The sequence below is a fragment of the Oncorhynchus tshawytscha genome, linkage group LG04, assembly GCF_018296145.1.
Source record: "Oncorhynchus tshawytscha isolate Ot180627B linkage group LG04, Otsh_v2.0, whole genome shotgun sequence".
Lineage (NCBI taxonomy): Eukaryota > Metazoa > Chordata > Actinopteri > Salmoniformes > Salmonidae > Oncorhynchus > Oncorhynchus tshawytscha.
This window is the reverse complement of record NC_056432.1, coordinates 46,939,092-46,963,543: the sequence shown is the minus strand read 5'-3', so window position 1 is coordinate 46,963,543 and position 24,452 is coordinate 46,939,092. Positions and strand designations below refer to the sequence as shown.

General features: G+C 43.2%; 1 protein-coding gene across 1 annotated transcript in view; it reads right to left on the bottom strand.

Annotated features, from left to right (window-relative positions):
• rasgrf2b (Ras protein-specific guanine nucleotide-releasing factor 2b) overlaps positions 1-20,764 on the bottom strand; it is a 173,587-nt gene extending 152,823 nt beyond the window's left edge. Inside the window, 1 exon segment of the mRNA XM_042320823.1 lies at positions 20,027-20,764. Coding sequence (XP_042176757.1) covers positions 20,027-20,302 — 276 coding nt within the window. The 5' untranslated portion in view covers positions 20,303-20,764.
• Positions 20,765-24,452: the final 3,688 nt, after the last annotated feature.

The following is a 24,452-nucleotide window of genomic DNA, read 5'->3' as shown; positions in this document are numbered from 1 at the left end:
TTGCCATGTTTAATGTGTATTCAAGTGAAATGTGAGTGACTTGAACAATACTACAAAATCTATGGGCTAAAAAACATTAGCTGACATGGGCTAGTTGAGCTGGACATTTCAAAATTTATAAATAGCTTGAGGTATGCAATGACTGACATGACAAGAGAAAAACTTATGATGCACTACCCAATTTTGAAATGGCACCTTGTGCATTCTACTATTACAACTTTCAAGAGTAAGTTGAATGCCGGACTGAGTTCCTTAAAATTAAAAAAAAAGGAGGAGGAGGAGGTGTCTTGGAGTCTTGCACACAGGCTACGTGACAGACATATGAGGGCCAAGGCAGCAGCAAAGATTCCACGGGAGCCATTGCGCAAGCAAAATTGCACACAGTTCCCGGGGAATAGAAGCTGCAAGGTGGGCAGATGCACTAGGAACAGAACCCACAACACTGGTTTCAGCTGCACGGTACTTGTTTGTGGGAAGTGTTGCCATCAAGTGAAAGTGATGAAGATTTGTGATGACTGTTAGGACAAGGGATAACAGCTAAATGAGATCCAACTGTTGTGTAAAGACACACACAAATCAAATCAAATTTGATTGGTCATATACACATGGTTAGCAGATGTCATTGCGAGTGTAGTCTAATTCCCGACAGTGCAGCAATATCTAACAAGTAATCTAACAATTCCACAACAACTACCTAATACACACAAATCTAAGTCAAGGGATGGAATAAGAATATATACATATATGGCTGAGCAATGACCGATGGGCATAGGCAATATAGATGGTATAAAATACAGCACACCATACCGTAAGCACGAGCAAGGCCACAAATCATTTGTCCAATAACTGACCAAATGATACTATTTTTGACTGCTATCATATCGACACTAATATTCATTTTAATGCCATTATTGCATTTGTGTTGATGTTCACTATTTACAAGCATGCTTTGGCACCGATATACTGAGGTTTAGGCTGCTGATATTTTCTTCATTGACTACGTGTTTTACTCTGTTTCAATGCACTTGCTTTTTGTTTCATAGTGGTAACAGAGGCACTCCATTAATAACATTTATTTTACTTGAAATTATGTCTTTAGTGTTTTTTTCCCTTCATTTTCACATATAGCCTATGTAACAGACTAATGACAATGTTAATTTCTCTCAAATACTTACATTTCGTACATTACGTAACACCTTCATAAACACAACCAAATGAAATTGGCATGAAGGGAGGGGCATGAATTGGGGGGTTCCAATGAGGCCATGCTTTTCTAGTTAAATTGATTTATTAGACTGGTGGCTATTGGTACCCCCCCGAGGCCTGGCTATTCTACTATTTTACTATTTATTTATGCATACGGTCACCGTCATGGCACTTTGAGGATGAAATGCTCAGAAAGTTTTTGTCTTATAGGATATTTCTTCAGAAAGTACTTATAGAGTGTAAAATAAACATATTTAGGAAAAGTCAGGGACAGGTGGGTTCAAGGATCTTCTTGAAATGAAGTTATTGAAATTACAACATTTAAAACGGCTGTCTTGGTAGTTTTAGTGTTAAGTGTAACAGTGATTTCACTAGCTGTGGTATATAATGTTGAGACACCAGCATACATAAACACACAGGCTTACTCAATGCTAGTGGTAGGTCAAGACAGTTAGCTACCTTGATGTATGTTAAACTCTACCTGGTTTACGTTGGAGAGGCTTCCAATAAAGAACACCCTCTGTGTTCTGTTAGACAGGTAACACTCGATCCACGATATGGCAGAGGATATAAAGCCAGAACACATTTTCAACAGCAGACTATGATTGATAATGTCAAACGCTGCACTGAAGTCTAAGAAAACAGCTCCCAAAATCTTCTTACGGTATTATCCATTTCTTTCAGCCAATCATCAGTCATTTGTGTTAGTGCTGTACATGATTTTCAAAGTAGTCAACCTACAGAATAAACCAACAGAACACTTCAACTACATTGGAACCAATGTAATGGTTACAGACATTTTCTTTCTTGCTATGACTGTAATAGGCTGTTGTTGATCTAACTTAGTTGAATGCACTGACTGTAAGTCGCTCTGGATAAGAGCATCTGCTGAACGACCAAAATGTAAATGTAAAAAACAAGCACTTGCAAAACATGCTCGGTATTAACCCTAATGAGCTTCGCCCCCAAACAAGTACAAATATGGTCGATGAGGAACTGATCCAAATCTGAACAAATCACAGACGTCTAGCCTATGTTTCACCAGTTTTAACATCACATTACGGCACAGTTTAGTATAGTAGAGTACAGTAGAGGACAGTATGGTACAGTACAGTACGTTACAGGACAGTCAAGTTGTATTCAGTAGAGTAGCGTATAATACAGTACAGAGCAGTCGAGTACAGTAGAGTTTAATTCAGTAGAGTACATTATAGTTTAGTTTACTAGATTAGTGTAAAGTAGGGTACAATACAGTACACTATAATTTACTTTACTATATGCTACCGTGCTCTACTGTATTGTACAATACTCTACTTTTATTTGCTGTACTCTATTGTACTGTACTGTGGTGTCCAAACTTGTGAAACACATATATATGTTTGGTTTAGATTTGATCCGGACTGCACCAAAGAAAGAGAACAAAAAAAGACGCCCTGTCCAGACAGGACCAAAAAAAGACGTCCTGTCCAGACAGGACCAAAAAAAGACGTCCCAAAAATGTCGGCGTCATTTGGCAGTTTATTTAGTTCCCTATTTAGTGCACTATATAGGGTGCCATTTGGGACAGCCACTTGTAGTCTGCTTCTTACGTTATTTCATGGTAACTAACTCCACCAATCTACAACCCCTACTGACACACTGGCCAAACAGGGTACCAAGACAGGGCAGAAATCTTGGCACCCCAAAAAGGCTAGAGTCAGTCCTGTGCCAAGAAAAAAAGAAGCAACAGTCAGTAGCCAAAATGTTGTCCCCCAAACTCAGAAGAGCAGTTTATGATGGTTGTTTAGGGTTACAGCTAGCAGGCAGTGTGCTGAGCAGAGCTGTTACAACTGCAGGGGATTAACATAGAGAATGAATTAAGCTGCAAATCATAGAGAACACACACATGCACGCACACACACAAATACATAGTCCAGCAAATTAGTTAACACTCCTACTGTAAAAATACTGTAGAATCCTGTCTCATTTTAACAGTAAAGACAGGGTGAGTAAATCACCCCTTTGCTCTGAGCCACAGAATACAGTACATACATACACACACATATACACCAAGTCATTTTCAAATGTTCTGCTGTGTCACCCAAATTAGAACCCACACTCTGTTGGGAGATAATGCAAAAATATGCTGTGGTGCATCCCAGATGGTACCATATTCCTTATATAAGGCTCTGGTCAAAAGTGGTGCACTAAATAGGGAATAAAGGAACCATTTGGAATGCAAAAAAAATCTAAATCTCTGATTATGAATTATGTGGATTACCCACAGAGACCAATGCGCCAAAAACAATTAATAGAAGAGCCTGTAGGGAGAAGACCCTGTACTATGTACGCATGTTATATTGTGGGAACATTCAATAATAATGTTTAGACATCTGGACTCTTTCTATCTCCTCAAAGGAATCATGTTAGAGACTGATAATAGTGTGTGTGTAGTTGCCTGGTCATCAATATTAAATGAATCTGCAGGCCTTGTGTATACAGACACACGGAGACACACAAACAGCATCAGACCAGCTGATTCATCTCTGTAGATACAGCACCATTGAGACCAGAGCGAGTGCTCTTTACACATCACATGTCTACATCTTTATGGAGTGTATGCGTGTGTGGTATGGCTCTGTGAGGGGGTGTGATTTAGAATACTGCAATTTGCTGCACAGACTTAATAGAGAGGAGGCGTCAAATCTCTCCCTCCCTCCTTCCCTCCCTTCCTCAATCCCTCCCTCCATCCAGACCTTTGCACAGATAATGAATCCATGTGTACTGTGTGTGTATGGTAACACATGGCAACATGGGTACATAGAGAAACAAAGGAGTATAAATAACCCCAATTAATGGACCACAGCTGCACAGAGAGAGAGAGAGACAGAGAGGGCAAGAGAGGGACTCTTTTTATTTGCAAAACACCTTTATTGGCCAAATAGTTACACCATTTAAAAGCACAAACTTTATTTCATTTTAGCAGAGCTAGAAAATTTGAAACAAGCCACCCTCACACGCCACACCCCAACAAAACTCACCCAGACAGATCACCAGCCCCCCCACGTTCAGAAAGTTTTCAGACCCCTTGACTTTTTAAAGAATTTGTTACCTTACAGCTTTATTCTAAAATGGATTAAATCGTTTTCCCCCTCCACAATCTACAGACAATACCCCATAATGACAAAGAAAAAATAGGTTTATAGAAATGTTTGCTAATTTATTAAAAAATAAAAAACAGAAATATCATATTTACATAAGTATTCACACCCTTTACTCAGTGCTTTGTTGAAGCACTTTTGGCAGCAATTCCAGCCTCGAGTCTCCGTGGGTATGGCACTACAAGCTTGGCACACCTGTATTTGGGGAGTTTCTCCCATTCTTCTCTGCAGATCCTCTCAAGCTCTGTCAGGTTGGATGGGGAGCGTCGCTGCACAGCTATTTTCAGGTCTCTCCAGAGATGTTTGATCGGGTTCAAGTCCAGGCTCTGGCTGGGACACTCAAGGACATTCAGAGACTTGTCCCGAAGCCACTCCTGCGTTGTCTTGGCTGTGTTCTTAGGGTCGTTTAACTGTTGGAAGGTGAACCTTTGCCCCAGTCCTGATCTCTTTATTTTGCTCAATTCATCTTTCCCTCATTCCTACAGAATGATGCTGCCACCATCATGCATCCCCGTAGTGATGGTGCCAGGTTTCCTCCAAAAGTGACACTTGGCATTCAGAACAAAGAGTTCAATCTTGGTTTCATCAGACCAGAGACCTGAGAGTCCTTTAGGTGCATTTTGGCAAACTCCAAGTGGGCTGTCATGTGCCTTTTACCGAGGAGTGGCTTCCATCTCGCTACTCTACCATAAAGGTCTTATTGGTGGAGTGCTGCAGAGATGGTTGTCCGTCGGGAAGTTTCTCCCATTTCCACAGAGGAACTCTGGAGCTCTATCAGAATGACCATCAACTCCCTGACCAATGCCCTTCTCCCCCGATTGCTCAGTTTGGCTGGGCGGCCAACTCTAGGAAGAGTCTTGGTGGTTTCAAACTTCTTCCATTTAAGAATGATGGAGGCCACTGTGTTCTTGGGGACCTGCAATGCTGCAGAAATGTTTTGGTACCTTCCCCAGATCTGTGCCTCGACACAATCCTGTCTTGGAGCTCTATGGACAATTTTGTCGACCTCATGGCTTGGTTTTTGCTCTGACATGCACTGTCAACTGTGGGTCGTTATATAGACAGGTGTGTGCCTTTTCAAATCATGTCTAATCACTTGAATTTACCACAGGTGGACTCCATTCATTATGCGTAGATTGATGAGAATTTTAGAATAAGAATGTAACGTAACAAAATGTAGAAATAGTCAAGGGGTCTGAATACTTTCCGAATGCACTGTACATGCTCCAATGTCAGGCGAGACCACACCCCGCTCCCTGTATCTTAGGTTTCCTAGTCTTCCACATTTTCATTTTTGTCTGCTCCAACAGGTAGTATACTAGGCAGTCCGTTCGCCTGTTGGCTACGCTACACCTAGTCCCTCCAATGTATAGGTCCAGAGTCATCCCCAACCCTAAGCCTGTACACAATCCACCCAGGACAGAAAACAACCCTACCAGCCTGTACACCATCCAACCAGGACAGACAACAACCCTACCAGCCTGTACACTACCCACCCAGGACAGAAAACAACCCTAAGTCTGTACACCACACACCCAGGACAGAAAACAACCCTAAGCCAGTACACCACCCACACAGGACAGAAAACAACCCTACCAGCCTGTACACCACCCACCCAGGACAGAAAACAACCCTAAGCCTGTACACCACCCACCCAGGACAAAAACAACCCTACCAGCCTGTACACCACCCACCCAGGACAGAAAATAATCCTAAGCCTGTACACCACCCACCCAGGACAGAAAACAACCCTACCAGCCTGTCCACCACCCACCCAGGACAGAAAACAACCCTAAGCCTGTACACCACCCACCCAGGACAGAAAACAACCCTACCAGCCTGTCCACCACCCACCCAGGACAGAAAACAACCCTAAGCCTGTACACCACACACCCAGGACAGAAAACAACCTACCAGCCTGTACACCACCCACCCAGGACAGAAAACAACCTACCAGCCTGTATACCACCCACACAGGACAGAAAACAACCCTACCAGCCTGTACACCACCCACCCAGGACAGAAAACAACCCTAAGCCTGTACACCACCCACCCAGGACAAAAACAACCCTACCAGCCTGTACACCACCCACCCAGGACAGAAAATAATCCTAAGCCTGTACACCACCCACCCAGGACAGAAAACAACCCTACCAGCCTGTCCACCACCCACCCAGGACAGAAAACAACCCTAAGCCTGTATACCACCCACCCAGGACAGAAAACAACCCTACCAGCCTGTCCACCACCCACCCAGGACAGAAAACAACCCTAAGCCTGTACACCATCCACCCAGGACAGATAACAACCCTACCAGCCTGTACACCACCCACCCAGGACAGAAAACAACCCTAAGCCTGTACACCACCCACCCAGGACAGATAACAACCCTACCAGCCTGTACACCACCCACCCAGGACAGAAAACAACCCTAAGCCTGTATACCACCCACCCAGGACAAAAAACAACCCTAAGCCTGTACACCACCCATCCAGGACAAAAAACAACCCTACCAGCCTGTACACCACACACCCAGGACAGAAAACAACCCTACCAGCCTGTACACCACACACCCAGGACAGAAAACAACTCTACCAGCCTTTACACCACCCACCCAGGACAGAACACAACCCTAAGCCTGTACACCACCCACCCAGGACAGATAACAACCCTACCAGCCTGTACACCACCCACCCAGGACAGAAAACAACCCTAAGCCTGTACACCACCCACCCAGGACAGAAAACAACCCTACCAGCCTGTACACCACCCACCCAGGACAGAAAACAACCCTAAGCCTGTTCACCACCCACCCAGGACAGAAAACAACCCTACCAGCCTGTACACCACCCACCCAGGAGAGAAAACAACCCTAAGCCTGTACACCACCCACCCAGGAGAGAAAACAACCCTACCAGCCTGTAAACCACACACCCAGGACAGAAAACAACCCTACCAGCCTGTACACCACCCACCCAGGACAGAAAACAACCCTACCAGCCTGTCCACCACCCACCCAGGACAGAAAACAACCCTACCAGCCTGCACACCACCCACCCAGGACAGAAAACAACCCTAAGCATGTACACCACCCACCCAGGACAGAAAACAACCCTACCAGCCTGGAACAAGAAAAAACACTGTCTCCTCCTCCCTCCTCCCTCCTCCCTACAGAACAGACACGCCCTCCCCACTGATGGATCAAGGTGCGACTTGTAATTTGTCTTAATATATTTCATGGTTTGTAGCCTAACATGTGTAGCCTACTAGTAGGATCCAAAGAAAGGGTGATTTAAATCATATCAGTGTTTTAATTCATTTAGATAGTAATATTTCTACAGGTGCTGATCCGTCTAATCCGTTGTCAACATTGTGAAATAATCATTTTAAGGTAAGATTTGAATAGAGAAAGCTGATCCGAGAGCATCATGTTGTGGGGGTGCTTTGCTGCAGGAGGGACTGGTGCACTTCACAAAATAGATGGCATCATGAGGTAGGAAAATTATGTGGATATATTGAAGCAACATCTCAAGACATCATTCAGGAAGTTAAAGCTTGGTTGCAAATGGGTCTTCCAAATGGAGCATACTTACAAAGTTGTGACAAAATGGCTTAAGGACAACAAAATCAAGGTTTTGGAGTGGCCATCACAAAGCCCTGACCTCAATCCTGTAGAAAATGTGTGGGCAGAACTGAAAAAGCATGTGCGAGCAAGGAGGCCTACAAACCTGACTCCGTTACACCAGCTCTGTCAGGAGGAATGGGCCAAAATTCACCCAACTTATTGTGGAAGGCTATCCGAAACATTTGACCCAAGTTAAGCATTTTAAAGGCAATGCTACCATATACTAATTGAGTGTATGTAACCTTCTGACCCTCTGGGAATGTGATGAAATAAAAAAGATCTGAAATAAATTATTCTCTCTACTATAATTCTGACATTTCACATTCTTAAAATAAAGTTATGATCCTAACTGACCTAATACAGGGAATTTTTAGTAAGATTAAATGTCAGGAATTGTGAACAACTGAGTTTAAATGTATTTGGCTAAGGTGTATGTTACCTTCTGACTTCAACTGTATGTATACAGAAACATTCATACATATACACATACAGTGGGGAGAACAAGTATTTGATACACTGCCGATTTTGCAGGTTTTCCTACTTACAAAGCATGTAGAGGTCTGTAATTTTTATCATAGGTACACTTCAACTGTGAGAGACGGAATCTAAAACAAAAATCCAGAAATTCACATTGTATGATTTTTAAGTAACTAATTTGCATTGCAAGATCTCACCTCGCAGGGCATCAATGATCATGAGGAAGGTGAGAGATCAGCCCAGAACTACACGGCAGGACCTGGTCAATGACCTGAAGAGAGCTGGGACCACAGTCTCAAAGAAAACCATTAATAACACACTACGCCGTCATGGATTAAAATCCTGCAGCGCACGCAAGGTCCCCCTGCTCAAAGCCAGCACATGTCCAGGCCCGTCTGAAGTTTGCCAATGACCATCTGGATGATCCAGAGGAGGAATGGGAGAAGGTCATGTGGTCTGATGAGACAAAAATAGAGCTTTTTGGTCTAAACTCCACTCGCCGTGTTTGGAGGAAGAAGAAGGATGAGTACAACCCCAAGAACACCATCCCAACCGTGAAGCATTGAGGTGGAAACATCATTCTTTGGGGATGCTTTTCTGCAAAGGGGACAAGACGACTGCGCCGTATTGAGGAGAGGATGGATGGGGCCATGTATCGCGAGATCTTGGCCAACAACCTCCTTCCCTCAGTAAGAGCATTGAAGATGGGTCGTGGCTGGGTCTTCCAGCATGACAACAACTCGAAACACACAGCCAGGGCAACTAAGGAGTGGCTCTGTAAGAAGCATCTCAAGGTCCTGGGGTGGCCTAGCCAGTCTCCAGACCTGAACCCAATAGAAAATCTTTGGAGGGAGCTGAAAGTCCGTATTGCCCAGCGACAGCCCTGAAACCTGAAGGATCTGGAGAAGGTCTGTATGGAGGGGTGGGCCAAAATCCCTGCTGCAGTGTGTGCAAACCTGTTCAAGAACTACAGGAAACGTATGATCTCTGTAATTGCAAACAAAGGTTTCTGTACCAAATATTAGGTTCTGCTTTTCTGATGTATCAAATAATTATGTCATGCAATAAAATGCAAATTAATTACTTAAAAATCATACAATGAGATTTTCTGGATTTTAGATTCCGTCTCTCACAGTTGAAGTGTACCTATGATAAAAACTACAGACCTCATGCTTTGTAAGTAAGTAGGAAAACCTGCAAAATCGGCAGTGTATCAAATACTTGTTCTCCCCACTGTATGTGGTATTGGTGGAGTAGGGGCCTGAGGGCACACAGTGTGTTGTGAAATCTGTGATTGTAATTGTAATATTTCTAAAACTGCATCAACTGCCTTAATTTTGCTGGACCCCAGGAAGAGTAGCTGCTGCTTTGACAGCTAATGGGGATCCATAATAAATAAAAATACAACCCCTTTCCCCCTCAACAATCATAGACTCAGATTCTCAACAGTTGCACCATCCAAGAGCCAACTTAAGAAAGGTCTTGATTTACGAATGCATATACAGTTGCAGCTGTATGAGAAGGCCTAATAAAACTGTGCCAAAAAAAGGGCAGAAATGGGGAGATTTGATAAACCATTGTCACGTCCTAGATGATGGAGGTCAGATATACCCCCTTCCCCTAAAACACCCACAACATGGTCCCCCGTACTGACCATATTCCCAAGCATCTCCGTGCAGTCAGACCTTTGATTTTGTGCCACCAGGGCCACAATAATATGCATACTCTCTGAATGTGCGAGTGTGACCCACTCCCCATGGGTTACTGCTTACCCAGGCTATTAACCATTATTTTATCTTTAAAGAAAGCAAATTTGGCAACGATTGGGCATTCATACCTCTGCCCTATCTGGGCGTTCATACCTCTGCCCTATCTGTCCGAAGCGGTGTACACGTTTGAGTTGGATTTTGTCGATAGTAAGGAGGAACTCTCTAACTACAGAATTCAGGAACTTCTCCTTCTTTCTCTTGGATACCTGTAAGTACTAGATTCTCTCTCATGGATCTAGTCTGTTTGTCAGGTAAGGCTTCTCTCAGAACGATGTTCTCCTTTTTAAATTCATTAACTTAGGTTTCAATCTTATTCAGTCTGACTGTCCCTTTTAGCTTGTTTGTGTCTTTCTCCAATGTCACAGCTTTTTCGTCACTCATCGAGGCTTGCCTTAAACCCCTTTATATCCTTACTGACTAGTTAAAAAATATATAATATAGTTTGTCATTTATTGATTTTAACAGATCGGTTTCGACCTTTACCATTCCCGGTGATGAAAATATTAAATCGTCTGTCTGTAGAAGAGTCATGTTTTCGTTTTGAAATAGGTTCCCCTGTCTTACTCTCCGTCATGTTTGGGTGTTGCTTGTTTTCGTAATATTTGTCGATACATTTCTCTAGTCTTATAATTTGTTTTGTTATCCAGATTGAAGATAATTACCCACCAGATTGTGTAGTGCTAATATTTAGTCTAATTTACCGATATTGAATATTACATTATTATCTTGAGGTGGTCTACATAGCTGTGTTCAGTCTGCCATCTTGCCACTTCCCTATTCTTAACTGGTTTTCTACTATTGATAATGTACATTACTTGCTAAATCAAATCAAATCAAATGTTATTTGTCACATACACATGGTTAGCAGATGTTAATGCGAGTGTAGCGAAATGCTTGTGCTTCTAGTTCCGACAATGCAGTAATAACCAACAAGTAATCTAGCTAACAATTCCAAAACTACTACCTTATAGACACAAGTGTAAGGGGATAAAGTATATGTACATAAAGATATATGAATGAGTGATGGTACAGAGCGGCATAGGCAAGATACTGTAGATGTTATTGAGTACAGTATATACATATGAGATGAGTATGTAAACAAAGTGGCATAGTTAAAGTGGCTAGTGATACATGTATTACATAAAGATGCAGTAGATGATAGAGTACAGTATATACGTATACATATGAGATGAATAATGTAGGGTATGTAAACATATTAGGTAGCATTGTTTAAAGTGGCTAGTGATATATTTTACATCATTTCCCATCAATTCCCATTATTAAAGTGGCTGGAGTTGAGTCAGTGTGTTGGCAGCAGCCACTCAATGTTAGTGGTGGCTGTTTAACAGTCTGATGGCCTTGAGATAGAAGCTGTTTTTCAGTCTCTCGGTCCCAGCTTTGATGCACCTGTACTGACCTCGCCTTCTGGATGATAGCGGGGTGAACAGGCAGTGGCTCGGGTGTTTGTTGTCCTTGATGATCTTTATGGCCTTCCTGTGACATCGGGTGGTGTAGGTGTCATGGAGGGCAGTTAGTTTGCCCCCGGTGATGCGTTGTGCAGACCTCACTACCCTCTGGAAAGCCTTACGGTTGTGGGCGGAGCAGGTGCCGTACCAGGCGGTGATACAGCCCGACAGGATGCTCTCGATTGTGCATCTGTAGAAGTTTGTGAGTGCTTTTGGTGACAAGCCGAATTTCTTCAGCCTCCTGAGGTTGAAGAGGCGCTGCTGCGCCTTCTTCACAATGCTGTCTGTGTGGGTGGACCAATTCAGTTTGTCTGTGATGTGTACGCCGAGGAACTTAAAACTTACTACCCTCTCCACTACTGTTCCATCGATGTGGATAGGGGGTGTTCCCTCTGCTGTTTCCTGAAGTCCACAATCATCTCCTTAGTTTTGTTGACGTTGAGTGTGAGGTTATTTTCCTGACACCACACTCCGAGGGCCCTCACCTCCTCCCTGTAGGCTGTCTCGTCGTTGTTGGTAATCAAGCCTACCACTGTTGTGTCGTCCGCAAACTTGATGATTGAGTTGGAGGCGTGCGTGGCCACGCAGTCGTGGGTGAACAGGGAGTACAGGAGAGGGCTCAGAACGCACCCTTGTGGGGCCCCAGTGTTGAGGATCAGCGGGGTGGAGATGTTGTTGCCTACCCTCACCACCTGGGGGCGGCCCGTCAGGAAGTCCAGTACCCAGTTGCACAGGGCGGGGTCGAGACCCAGGGTCTCGAGCTTGATGACGAGCTTGGAGGGTACTATGGTGTTGAATGCCGAGCTGTAGTCGATGAACAGCATTCTCACATAGGTATTCCTCCAGATGGGTTAGGGCAGTGTGCAGCGTGGTTGAGATTGCATCGTCTGTGGACCTATTTGGGCGGTAAGCAAATTGGAGTGGGTCTAGGGTGTCAGGTAGGGTGGAGGTGATATGGTCCTTGACTAGTCTCTCAAAGCACTTCATGATGACGGAAGTGAGTGCTACGGGGCGGTAGTCGTTTAGCTCAGTTACCTTAGCTTTCTTGGGAACAGGAACAATGGTGGCCCTCTTGAAGCATGTGGGAACAACAGACTGGGATAGGGATTGATTGAATATGTCCGTAAACACACCAGCCAGCTGGTCTGCGCATGCTCTGAGGGCGCGGCTGGGGATGCCGTCTGGGCCTGCAGCCTTGCGAGGGTTGACACGTTTAAATGTTTTCCTCACGTCGGCTGCAGTGAAGGAGAGTCCGCATGTTTTGGTTGCGGGCCGTGTCAGTGGCACTGTATTGTCCTCAAAGCGGGCTAAAAAGTTATTTAGTCTGCCTGGGAGCAAGACATCCTGGTCCGTGACGGGGCTGGTTTTCTTTTTGTAATCCGTGATTGACTGTAGACCCTGCCACATACCTCTTGTGTCTGAGCGGTTGAATTGAGATTCTACTTTGTCTCTATACTGACGCTTAGCTTGTTTGATTGCCTTGCGGAGGGAATAGCTACACTGTTTGTATTCGGTCATGTTTCCGGTCACCTTGCCCTGATTAAAAGCAGTGGTTCGCGCTTTCAGTTTCACGCGAATGCTGCCATCAATCCACGGTTTCTCGTTTGGGAATGTTTTAATCGTTGCTATGGGAACGACATCTTCAACACACGTTCTAATGAACTCGCTCACCGAATCAGCGTATTCGTCAATGTTGTTGTTTGATGCAATACGAAACATATCCCAGTCCACGTGATGGAAGCAGTCTTGGAGTGTGGAATCAGATTGGTCGGACCAGCGTTGAACAGACCTCAGCGCGGGAGCTTCTTGTTTTAGTTTCTGTCTGTAGGCAGGGATCAACAAAATGGAGTCGTGGTCAGCTTTTCCGAAAGGAGAGCGGGGCAGGGCCTTATATGCATCGCGGAAGTTAGAATAGCAATGATCCAAGGTTTTTCCAGCCCTGGTTGCGCAATCGATAAGCTGATACAATAGTACAATGCTAGTACAATGCCTTGCAAAAGTATTACTGCACCTGTACATAGCCCATCTATAATTTAGCCCAAACAACTACCTCTCCCCCTACTGTATTTATTTATTTATTTTGCTCCTTTGCACCCCATTATTTCTATCTCTACTTTGCACACTGCAAATCTACCATTCCAGTGTTTTACTTGCTATATTGTATTTACTTCGCCATCGTGGCCATACACCCGAGAAGAACTACTGAATATTTTTTGCCTTTACCTCCCTTATCTCACCTCATTTGCTCACATTGTTATTATACTTATTTTTCTACTGTATTATTGACTGTATGTTTGTTTTACTCCATGTGTAACTCTGTGTTGTTGTATGTGTCGAACTGCTTTGCTTTACCTTGGCCAGGTCGCAATTGTAAATGAGAACTTGTTCTCAACTTGCCTACCTGATTAAATAAAAGTGAAATAAAAAATAAATAAATAAAAAATTCATCCCCCTTGGCGTTTTTCCTATGTTGTTGCATTACAACCTTTAATTTAAATAGATTTGGGGGGGGATTTCATGTAATGGACATTCTCAAAATATTCAAAATTGGTGAAGGTAAAAAAAAGACTTGTTTCAAAAAATTAAATAAGAAAAATAAAAAACGCAAAGTGGTGTGTGCATATGTATTCTCCCCCTTTGCTATGAAGCCCCTACTTAAGAGCTGGTGTAACCAGTAAGCCCACCTGTGTGCAATCTAAGTGTCACATGATCTGTCACATGATCTCAGTATATATACACCTGTTCTGAAAGGCCCCAGAGGCTGCAACACCACTAAGCAAGCGGCATCATGAAGACCAAGGAGCTCTCCAAACAGGTCAGGGACAAAGTTGTGGAGAAGTACAGATCAGGGTTGGGTTATAAAAAAATATCAGATACTTTGAACATCCCACAGAGCACCATTAAATCCATTATTAAAAAATGGAAAGAATATGGCACTACAACAAACCTGTCAAGAGAGGGCCGCCCACCAAAACTCACGGACCAGGCAAGGAGGGCATTAATCAGAGAGGTAACAAAGAGACCAAAGACAACCCTGAAGGAGTTGCACTGCTCCACAGCAGAGATTGGAGTATCTGTCCATATGACCACTTTAATCCGTACACTCCACAGATCTGGGCTTTACGGAAGAGTGGCCAGGAAAAAGCCATTGCTTAATAAAGAAAAAAATAAGCAAACACGTTTGGTGTTCACCAAAAGGCATGTGGAAGACTCCCCAAACATATAGAAGAAGGTACTCAGATTAGTATAAAACTAAGCTTTTTGGCCATCAAGGAAAACTATGTCTGGCACCAACCCAACACCTCTTGTCACCCCGAGAACAACATCCCAACAGTGAAGCATGGTAGTGACAGCCTCATGCTGTGGGGATGTTTTTCATTGGCAGGGACTGGGAAACTGGTCACAATTGAAGGAATGATGTAGGGTGCTAAATACAGGGAAATCCTTGAGGGAAACCTGCTTCAGTCTTCCAGAGATTTGAAAGTGGGACTGAGGTTCACCTTCCAGCAGGACAATGACCCTAAGCATACTGCTAAAGGAACACTCGGGTGGTTTAAGGGGAAACATTTAAATGTCTTGGAATGGCCTAGTCAAAGCTATGACCTCAATCCAGTTGAGCATCTGTGGTATGACTTAAATATTGCTGTACACCAGCAGAACCCATCCAACTTGAAGGAGCTGGAGTAGTTTTGCCTTGAAGAATGGGCAAAAATCCCAGTGGCTAGATGTGCCAAGCTTATAAAGACTTACCCAAGAGACTTGCAGCTGTAATAGCTGCAAAAGATGGCTCTACAAAGTATTGAATTTGGGGGGGGTGAATAGTTATACACGCTCAAGTTCTGTTTGTCTTATTTCTTGTTTGTTTCACAATAAAACATATTTTGCATCTTCAAAGTGGTAGGCATGTTGTGTAAATCAAATGATACAACCCCCCCCCCCAAAAAAAAAAATCAATTTTAATTCCAGGTTATAAGGCAACAAAATAGGGAAAATGCCATGGGGGTGTCACGTCCTTAGATCCTTTTTTATGTCTCTATTTTAGTTTGGTCAGGGCGTGAATTGGGGTGGGCATTGTATGTTTTTGTTCTATGTTTTGTATTTCTGGTTTTGGCCTGGTATGGTTCCCAATCAGAGGCAGCTGTCAATCGTTGTCTCTGATTGAAAACCATACTTAGGCAGCCTGTTTTCCCACTATGATTTGTGGGTAGTTGTTTTCTGTTTTGTGTTGCTGCACCTTACAGGACTGTTTCGTTTTCGTTTCACTCTCTTTGTTATTTTGTTTAGTGTTTCTGTTCTAATAAATATAACATGAACACTTAACACGCTGCGCATTGGTCCGATCCATCTTATTCCTCATCAGAAGAGGAAGACAATCGTTACAGGGGGTGAATACTTTCGCAAGCCACTGTATATTACCTGCTAAAGTAGTCTATCGGATTTCCTACCAGAGAGATTGTAAACTGTAATCTGTTTTACTGAGACTTGGCTAACGGGGGAGGTACTTGATACGGCTATACAGCCTGCAGGGTTTTCTGTACATCGGCCAGACAGGAAAAAAAATACTTTGAGGGAAGAACAAAGGCGGGGGAGTACGTTTCATGATCAACAACTCATGGTGTGATTGTCTGAATGTAAAAACTTTTAAGACTTTCTGTCCCCCTAACCTGGAATACCTCACGATGAAATGCTGACCACATTATCTCCCCAGAAAATTCACAGGTGTTTGAATCACGGCTGTGTACATTTTCAAAGAATTACACAGGACTTTCAACAAATTTGAAACAGCATATCCTGAGGCAGCATTCGTTGTAGCCAGGGACTTTAACAAAATAAATCTAAGGAAAGATCTCCCGACATTCCATCAACACATCTCTTGGCTCACTCGGGGGAAAAATACGTTGGACCATTGTTATTCTGCATTCCGACTGCATGGCTAAACATGACTCCAACACCATCATGAAGTTTGCAGATGACACAACGATGGTGGGCCTGATCGGCAACAGCGACAAAACAGCCTACAAGGAGGAGGTCAAAGCCCTGTCGTAGTGGTGCCAGGGAAACAGCCTCTCCCTCAACGTCAGAAAAACCAAGGAGCTGATCGTGGACTACAGGAAACAGGGGGAGGAGCATGCCCCTATTGTCATTGACAGGGCTACAGTGGAGAGGGTAAAAAGCATAAAGTTCCTCAGCATGCACATCACAGAGTACCTGACATAGTCCAATCACACCACCAACAATCAATCCCAGGCGCCTGAAGAAATGTGTCATGTGTCATAAATCACTGGGGGGGAGCTCCCTGCCCTCCAGGACATCTACACCAGGCGGTGTTTGAGGAAGGCCCAAAAGATCAACCAGTACTCCCGTCACCCGAGCAACGGACTGTTCACTCTCTTACCATCTGGCAAGCGGTATCGGAGTATCAGGTCTCGAACCAACAGGCTCAGAGAAGAAGTACCATCAGGTCATCAGACTGCTGAAAACCTAAACCTAGATGTCCCCCTGCACAGACCTGCACCTTAGAGACCATTTGCACCGGAGAGAATATATGCACCTTAGAAAGTATTTCCACCGACTACCCACACATCCAAACCTACACACACACACACACACACACACACACACACACACACACACACACAGTCAACGCTGCTGTTCTAATATATACAGTTGAAGTCGGAAGTTTACGTACACCTTAGCCAAATACATTTAAACTCAGTTTTTTTAATCCTAGTAAAAATTCCTTGTCTTAGTTAGGATCAAAACTTTATTTTAAGAATGTGAAATGTCAGAATAATAGTTGAGATAATGATTTATTTCAGCTATTATTTCTTTCATCACATTCCCAGTGGGTCAGAACTTTACATACACTCAATTAGTATTTGGTAGCATTGCCTTTAAATTGTTTAAACGTTTCAGGTAGCCTTCCACAAGCTTCCCACAATAAGTTGGTTGAATTTTGGCCCATTCCTCCTGACAGAGCTGGTGTAACGGAGTTAGGTTTGTAGGCCTCCTTGCTCGCACACACTTTTCAGTTCTGCAAATAACATTTCTATAGGATTGAGGTCAGGGCTTTGTGATGGCCACTCCAATACCTTGACTTTGTTGTTGTCCATTTTGCCACAACTTTGGAAGTATGCTTGGGGTCATTGTCCATTTGGAAGACCCATTTGCGACCAAGCTTGAACTTCCTGATGTCTTTAGATGTTGCTTCAATATAATTACATAATTTTCCTCCTCATGATTAGAAGTGCACCAGTCCCTCCTGCAGCAAAGCACCCCCACAACATGATGCTGCCACCCCGTGCTTCACGGTTGGGATGGAGTTCTTTGGCTTGCAAGCCTCCCCCTTTTCCTTCCAAACATAACGATGGTCATTATGGCCCAACAGTTCTATTTTTGTTTCATCAGACCAGAGGACATTTCTCCAAAAAGTATGATCTCATGTGCATTTGCAAACCGTAGCCTGTTTTTTTTAAGGCAGTTTTGGTGCAGTGGCTTCTTCCTTGTTGAGCGGCCTTTCAGGTTATGTCGATATACGACTTGTTTAAATGTGGATATAGATACTTTTGTACCAGTTTCCTCCAGCATCTTCACAAGGTCCTTTGCTGTTGTTCTGAAATTGATTTGCACTTTTGGTACCTTCAGGCATTTGGAAATTGCTCCCAAGGATGAACCAGACTTATGGAGGTCTACAATTTTTTGGCTGATATCTTTTGATGTCCATATGATGTCAAGCAAAGAGGCACTGAGTTTGAAGGTAGGCCTTGAAATACATCCACAGGTACACCTCCAATTGACTCAAATTATGTCAATTAGCCTATCAGAAGCTTCTAAAAACATGATGTCATTTTCTGGAATATTCCAAGCTGTTTAAAGGCACAGTCAACTTAGTGTATGTAAACTTCTGGCCCACTGCAATTGTGAACTGGAATAAGTTAAATAATCTGTCTGTAAACAATCATTGGAAAAATGACTTGTCATACACAAAGTAGATGTCCTAACCGACTTTCCAAAACTATAGTTTGTTAGTTTTGAAAAACAAGTTTTAATGATTCCAACCTAAGGGTATGTAAACTTCCGACTTCAACTGTACTATTGATTCCACTACCCACTTCATACTTGTAAATACAGTCCATTATTACTATGCATACTACCTCTTCTATTACTTCTACTACTTGTTATTTTTTACTTGACTCTTTTCATTGTTATTATTGATTCAGGTATTGCATTGTTGAGGGAGCTAGCGCAAAAGAGTTTTGATGCAACATTTGTACTTGCTGTGTATGTGACTAATACATTTTATATCTCTCCTCTTTCCATTTCTTTTCTCCTCCTCCCCCCTCTGTCCTATCCTCTCCTCTTTCCATCTCTTCTCTCCTCCTCCCTTTCTCCTATCCTACTCTCTCCTCTTCAGTTTAGCCATAGTTGTCCAGCTCTTGCCTGGGGAGAACCAATTAGGACCAGTGCAGAGCCCAAAGGGAGGAGTTATCATGTCTGGTTATAGCCAGGGGCAAAGAGATAGACATTTATGACTCTGCCCTACATGCACATACACAAACAAACAGAGAGAGACTTTAACTGAGCCCAACACAAGGCTTTAAAAGCTTTCTGTAGGAGACACAGGCCTACACAAGGCTTTAAACACTAGCCTTTGTCATCTATCCATCTCTCTCTCCTTTTTTCAATTGTCTCTTTAATATGTGTGTGTCACCACAAAGGCTCATAGAACAGGAACAGAATCGATATAAAGGCAATAATAAGTGCCAAAATCTAATAACATACTGCACCCATGGCTTGTGACTGAAATATAGTTCCAACAGCAACTGTCTCTATTCCATAAGATTATTTGTTTATGTTTGATAGAGCCTGAAATGAATCAATGATATGATCGCATTCAACAGGTTTCCCTACATGCAGAAAATGTCATTCAAATGACTCACACACAGGAACATTTGAATGTGGACAGCAACTGTCATTTTCATATCAGTGAAAATAACATTTTGCTGCCAAACCACAGGGTGTAGGCCTACATGAGAGGGGTGGGAAGAGAACTGTTCACACTATAGGAATAGTGTAGGAAAGAGGTGTAGGAAATAGGAAAGAGGATTGACATTTTGAATACTGCATGAAGCCAATTAAGTGCCATCATCACTCTGATCCTTTCAACGTCCACTTCACCACCCTATCTTGTTCTGATCGTCTGCTTTACCTCTCCCTTTCTCGTTGACTGAATGCTCTGGGCAGCTGTTCTGAAAACATATTACCGGTATCAGAGTTTAGGCTGCAGCGGGAAAGTTTGGCAGCCACAGACAGATACACAGATTGCGTAAGTCTCTCTCTCACCTGTTTGTCGAGGGTCTCCTTTCCCGCAGTGGAGACCTTCGGAACAGGCACGCTCTCACAGGTGCAGCCCTCCAAGAGGTAAATCCCGGCGGGGCGTACACTCTGCTCGTTTTCAAAGTAAAAAAACACGTTTTGGTACAGCGCAAAGAACTTCTCGTGCCACCTGCTGTTCTCCGTGGTCTTCTTGCTCAAATAACCGCGCTTGGTACCCTCCTTACGCGCAACGACTGAGAGGAACAGAGCGTGTCCCTCATTAAACCTGACACTCTTCTGCATTTTAATTTACTCCTTTTTGTTTTTTATAAAACCGTGTGTAGGCTATTGAATGCGAGACCAAATCCGCCGATGTGTGTTTAAACTTCCCCTTTCAGTGAATGAAGAGGGAAAGTAGTCACCAGGCTAAGCATCACCAGGCTGAGCGCCGAGGTGCACGGGAAAGTTGCCCCGCCAAAGTGAGAGCTCTTGCGGGGAAACTCATATTCGAGAGAGACCCCGTCAACGACTTCTTAATAAACCCAGATACGATCCATGTCCACATCTGCCAAACGTTGAAAAGAAAGGTAGACCAAATCCCAGATGGAGGAAAGAGTAGGTTATGAGATGCAGAAAATGGAAAGGTTATTGTTCGCAAAGCAGAGGGGGAAAGCCTTGGAGAGGACAAACAGTGTGGTCGAATCACCGCCTAGATCAGCAACAATTGGCTTTGACACCGCCTCTCTCTCTCTCTCTCTCTCTCTCTCTCTCTCTCCACAGAAAAATGCTGGGTTAAAAAACATCTAATTTGTGTTATTTGGTAGCCCAGCGCTGGCTAAATATTGGACACTACCCATGCTGTGTTATTTTGACGCAGCCATGTTGGGTTTACCTAAAAATGGGCTCATTTGGTTTTTATTCATGTTCATCTATTTTTAGTACACATGTTCCAAACACTGTCAAGACTCAGCATATATAAGCATTTAGATCAATGACATGGCGGCACTATAACGGGCACATGTTTATATCTTTTGATATTTTTACTCAAAGGGATGGAATTGGGCACAAATGCTAAGGGATATGAGTCTAGCTAAACTGTAAAATATGATTCAGTTTGGCCGCATGGTGGCTCTGTTGGACAGGAAAGGTTATTAATGCAAGCTCATTGACTTATTGCGGCCATATTGTTTTTATTATTATTATGGATCTCCATTTGAGCAAGAGTCATGGAAAATATTGCGTTTAAAGATATGCATCCATAGATGCTATATAACAAATTTGGTGCCGATCGGTTTAACCATCCTGGAGAAGACAACATTTAGTAAGGAGAGCAGAAGTAGCTCCTCCTAGGGCGATGTGTCCAATTTGTTCTAATGGTAGCAAAGTGATCTACAGCTTGAACCCTGGCATTGCTGCTTGCAGCTATTTATTATTATTAAGGGTTCAGCAGCGAAGATGGTGAAACCTTATTGTGTTTTTTCTGGTTAGGGGTTCAGCAGTAAAGCTGGAGACACAGTGCACATGACCGCATAACCCGGTGCCTGACCAGTCACACGCTCCCCACAGTAATCAAGGGGAGTTGGCTCAGGTCTAAGCCCTGACTCTGCCAATCTCCCCGTGTGTTGCTTCGAGGTCGCTAACCCCGGTGTCGACGTTGTTCCTCCCTTGCTGCCTCCGTCTGCTCCCATGGAAGGTGATCCATTACGGCCTGGATCTCCTCCCACGTCCAGGATCCTTTACCGTCTAAGATGTGGTGGGATCTTCTGTAACGGCTCTCGTTTGGAGAATGAAGAGTGGACCATGGCGCAGCGTGGTAGGCATACATCGTCTTTTTATTGATGACATCAAAACAAAATAACAAGACAAAAAAAACGAAAGCGCACCATGGCGCAGTTCTGTAAGGCTAAGAAACTAAACAGAAAACAGGATCCCACAAACTCAGGTGGAAAACAGGCTGCCTAAGTATGATTGGGAACCACCTCGGCCAAAAACAAAGAAATAGAAAACAGAATTTCCCACCTGAGTCACACCCTGACCTAACCAAACATAGAGAATAATAAGGATCTCTAAGGTCAGGGCGTGACAGATGAGGCATTAAAAAACCTATTGTAGGGGCCTCCCGGGTGGCGCAGTGGTTAAGGGCGCTGTACTGCAGCGCCAGCTGTGCCATCGCGCTAACCAAGGTTGCCAGGTGCACGGTGTTTCCTCCGACACATTGGTGCGGCTGGCTTCCGGGTTGGATGCACGCTGTGTTAAGAAGGCTTGGTTGGGTTGTGTATCGGAGGACGCATGACTTTCAACCTTCGTCTCTCCCGAGCCCGTATGGGAGTTGTAGCGATGAGACAAGCTAGTAGGTACTAAAAACAATTGGATACCACAAAGTTGGGGAGAAAAAGTTGGGGGTAAAAAAAAAAAAGCCTATTGTATGACCTCTTATATACTGTATTAGGTCCAGTCTTTGGAACTTTGGTTTGCTAGATATGGCTACTATATTGTGATCACTACATCCATGGATTTGGATACTGCTTTAAAACACATTTCTGCAGCATTAGTAAAGATGTGATCAATACATGTTGATGATTTCATTCATGTGCTGTTTGTCACTACTCTGGTAGGTTGATTGATAACCTGAACTAGGTTGCAGGCCCTAGTTAGAGTTTGAAGCTTTCTCTTGAGTGGGCAGGCTGATGAAAGCCAGTGAATATTTAAATAACCCATAAAATATACCTCTCTATTGATATCTGTGGTGGTTAATTTCTGTATTACCAAATGAGGAGAGTCAAACTTCACACACGAGTCAGAGTTATACTTAAACTACATCTTTAATAATAAGAGCTTTGCAATAGCAATGACTTTCAATGATGCACCCTTTATAATGAACCATTTAAAGTGACTCAATGGCTACTGAGATCTTTTATAGCAAAGATACACACCCCTAGTTGACATAACAAACCACAGATATTAGGAACAATTCACAAAGGAATACTTTATAAATGGAAAGGAGTATCCTGTAGCCAAATAGTATTCGCTATAAATTATCGTTCAGTTTGGTCCCTAAAACGAGGTTCTAATCTCGTTCCTGGTACTTCATAGCACAGAACCATTACCTCATGTTCTCTGGAATGCTCTTTAGGTTTTATCACCCAAAGACATCGTAAATCTCCTCTGTCAGTGTTATCTCATAGAGGCCCATCCTCAGTAGAACACACACAATAGTTAACAGAACACTCTATTCTGTTGAATAAACAACATTATAATGCAATACAAGCATTATAACATCATCTTGCAATTTCCATGACATATTATTATCACATACATTATCGACATATATCATTATCACATACATTATCAAGCATTCCACATGTTATCCAGATACTGACTTTAAACACTTGGTGGTTTATACTGTAGCAGCTTCCTACAAAAATGGGCTTTAGGTGAGGCAGATTAACCTGTATCCATATTACTTCAACAGTATTTAACATGAGATAGTCTATAAGCTTTACAGGAATGTGGTTGTGAATATAAACAGCCACAACTCCACCTTTGGCATTTCTGTATTTTCTGTAAATCTTATAACCATGTATTGCTACCACTGTATCATCAAAGGTATTATTGAAGTGATTTTCAGAGATTGTCAGAATATGAATGTCATCTGTTACTAGCAAATTATTGATTTCATTAACCCTTTTCTTAAGCTGCATATGTTAACATGAGCTATTTTAACACTTTTCTGGGATGCTTGATTGTTTTTCTTGCTTTACTAAGAAGCTTAGCAAAGGTAGACATCCTCGGGTTATTTATGTTAGTGCAGGGTGAGCTGCCACATTGGACTTCCTGCTAGGGCACACCACCTCAGTGCTAACAGTATTACTCTGGTTCATAAGCATATGATCACTGCATACAATAGCTGTAGGATCAGCAGTGGCATTCAGGGCAGTAAAGAGGGACATAAATTAGGTTACTTAGATTGTGTCTTTCAATGCCCTTGGGATAATGTACATTTGCTGAAACATTATGACAACTCAGTGACACAATGGTAGTTATTAAATGAGCTTGGGCCAGGAGAAAGCTTTGGGCCAGTAGGTTACAGGCCAATGCTGATGGTGGACGGTAACACCCAGCAACAGTCAACAAAGAACTATTTGAAAGCTTAATGCTGAAAACCAGAAAGTCAAATTGTTTGGGGACAGACTTCGTGGAGACAACCGAGCACTGAAGGTGGTCCTTGGTAAAGATTGCCACTCCACCACCTGTGGAATCTGTCTCATCTAAAAAGGTTATAACAAGTAAGGTCAACATCAGTGTTCAGAACACTCTTTCTTAACCATGTCTCCCACCGGTTTGGCGGTGGGTCAGTCATGGTGTGGGGTGGCATTTCTCTGGGGGGCCGCACAGCCCTCCATGTGCTCGCCAGAGGTAGCCTGACTGCCATTAGGTACCGAGATGAGATCCT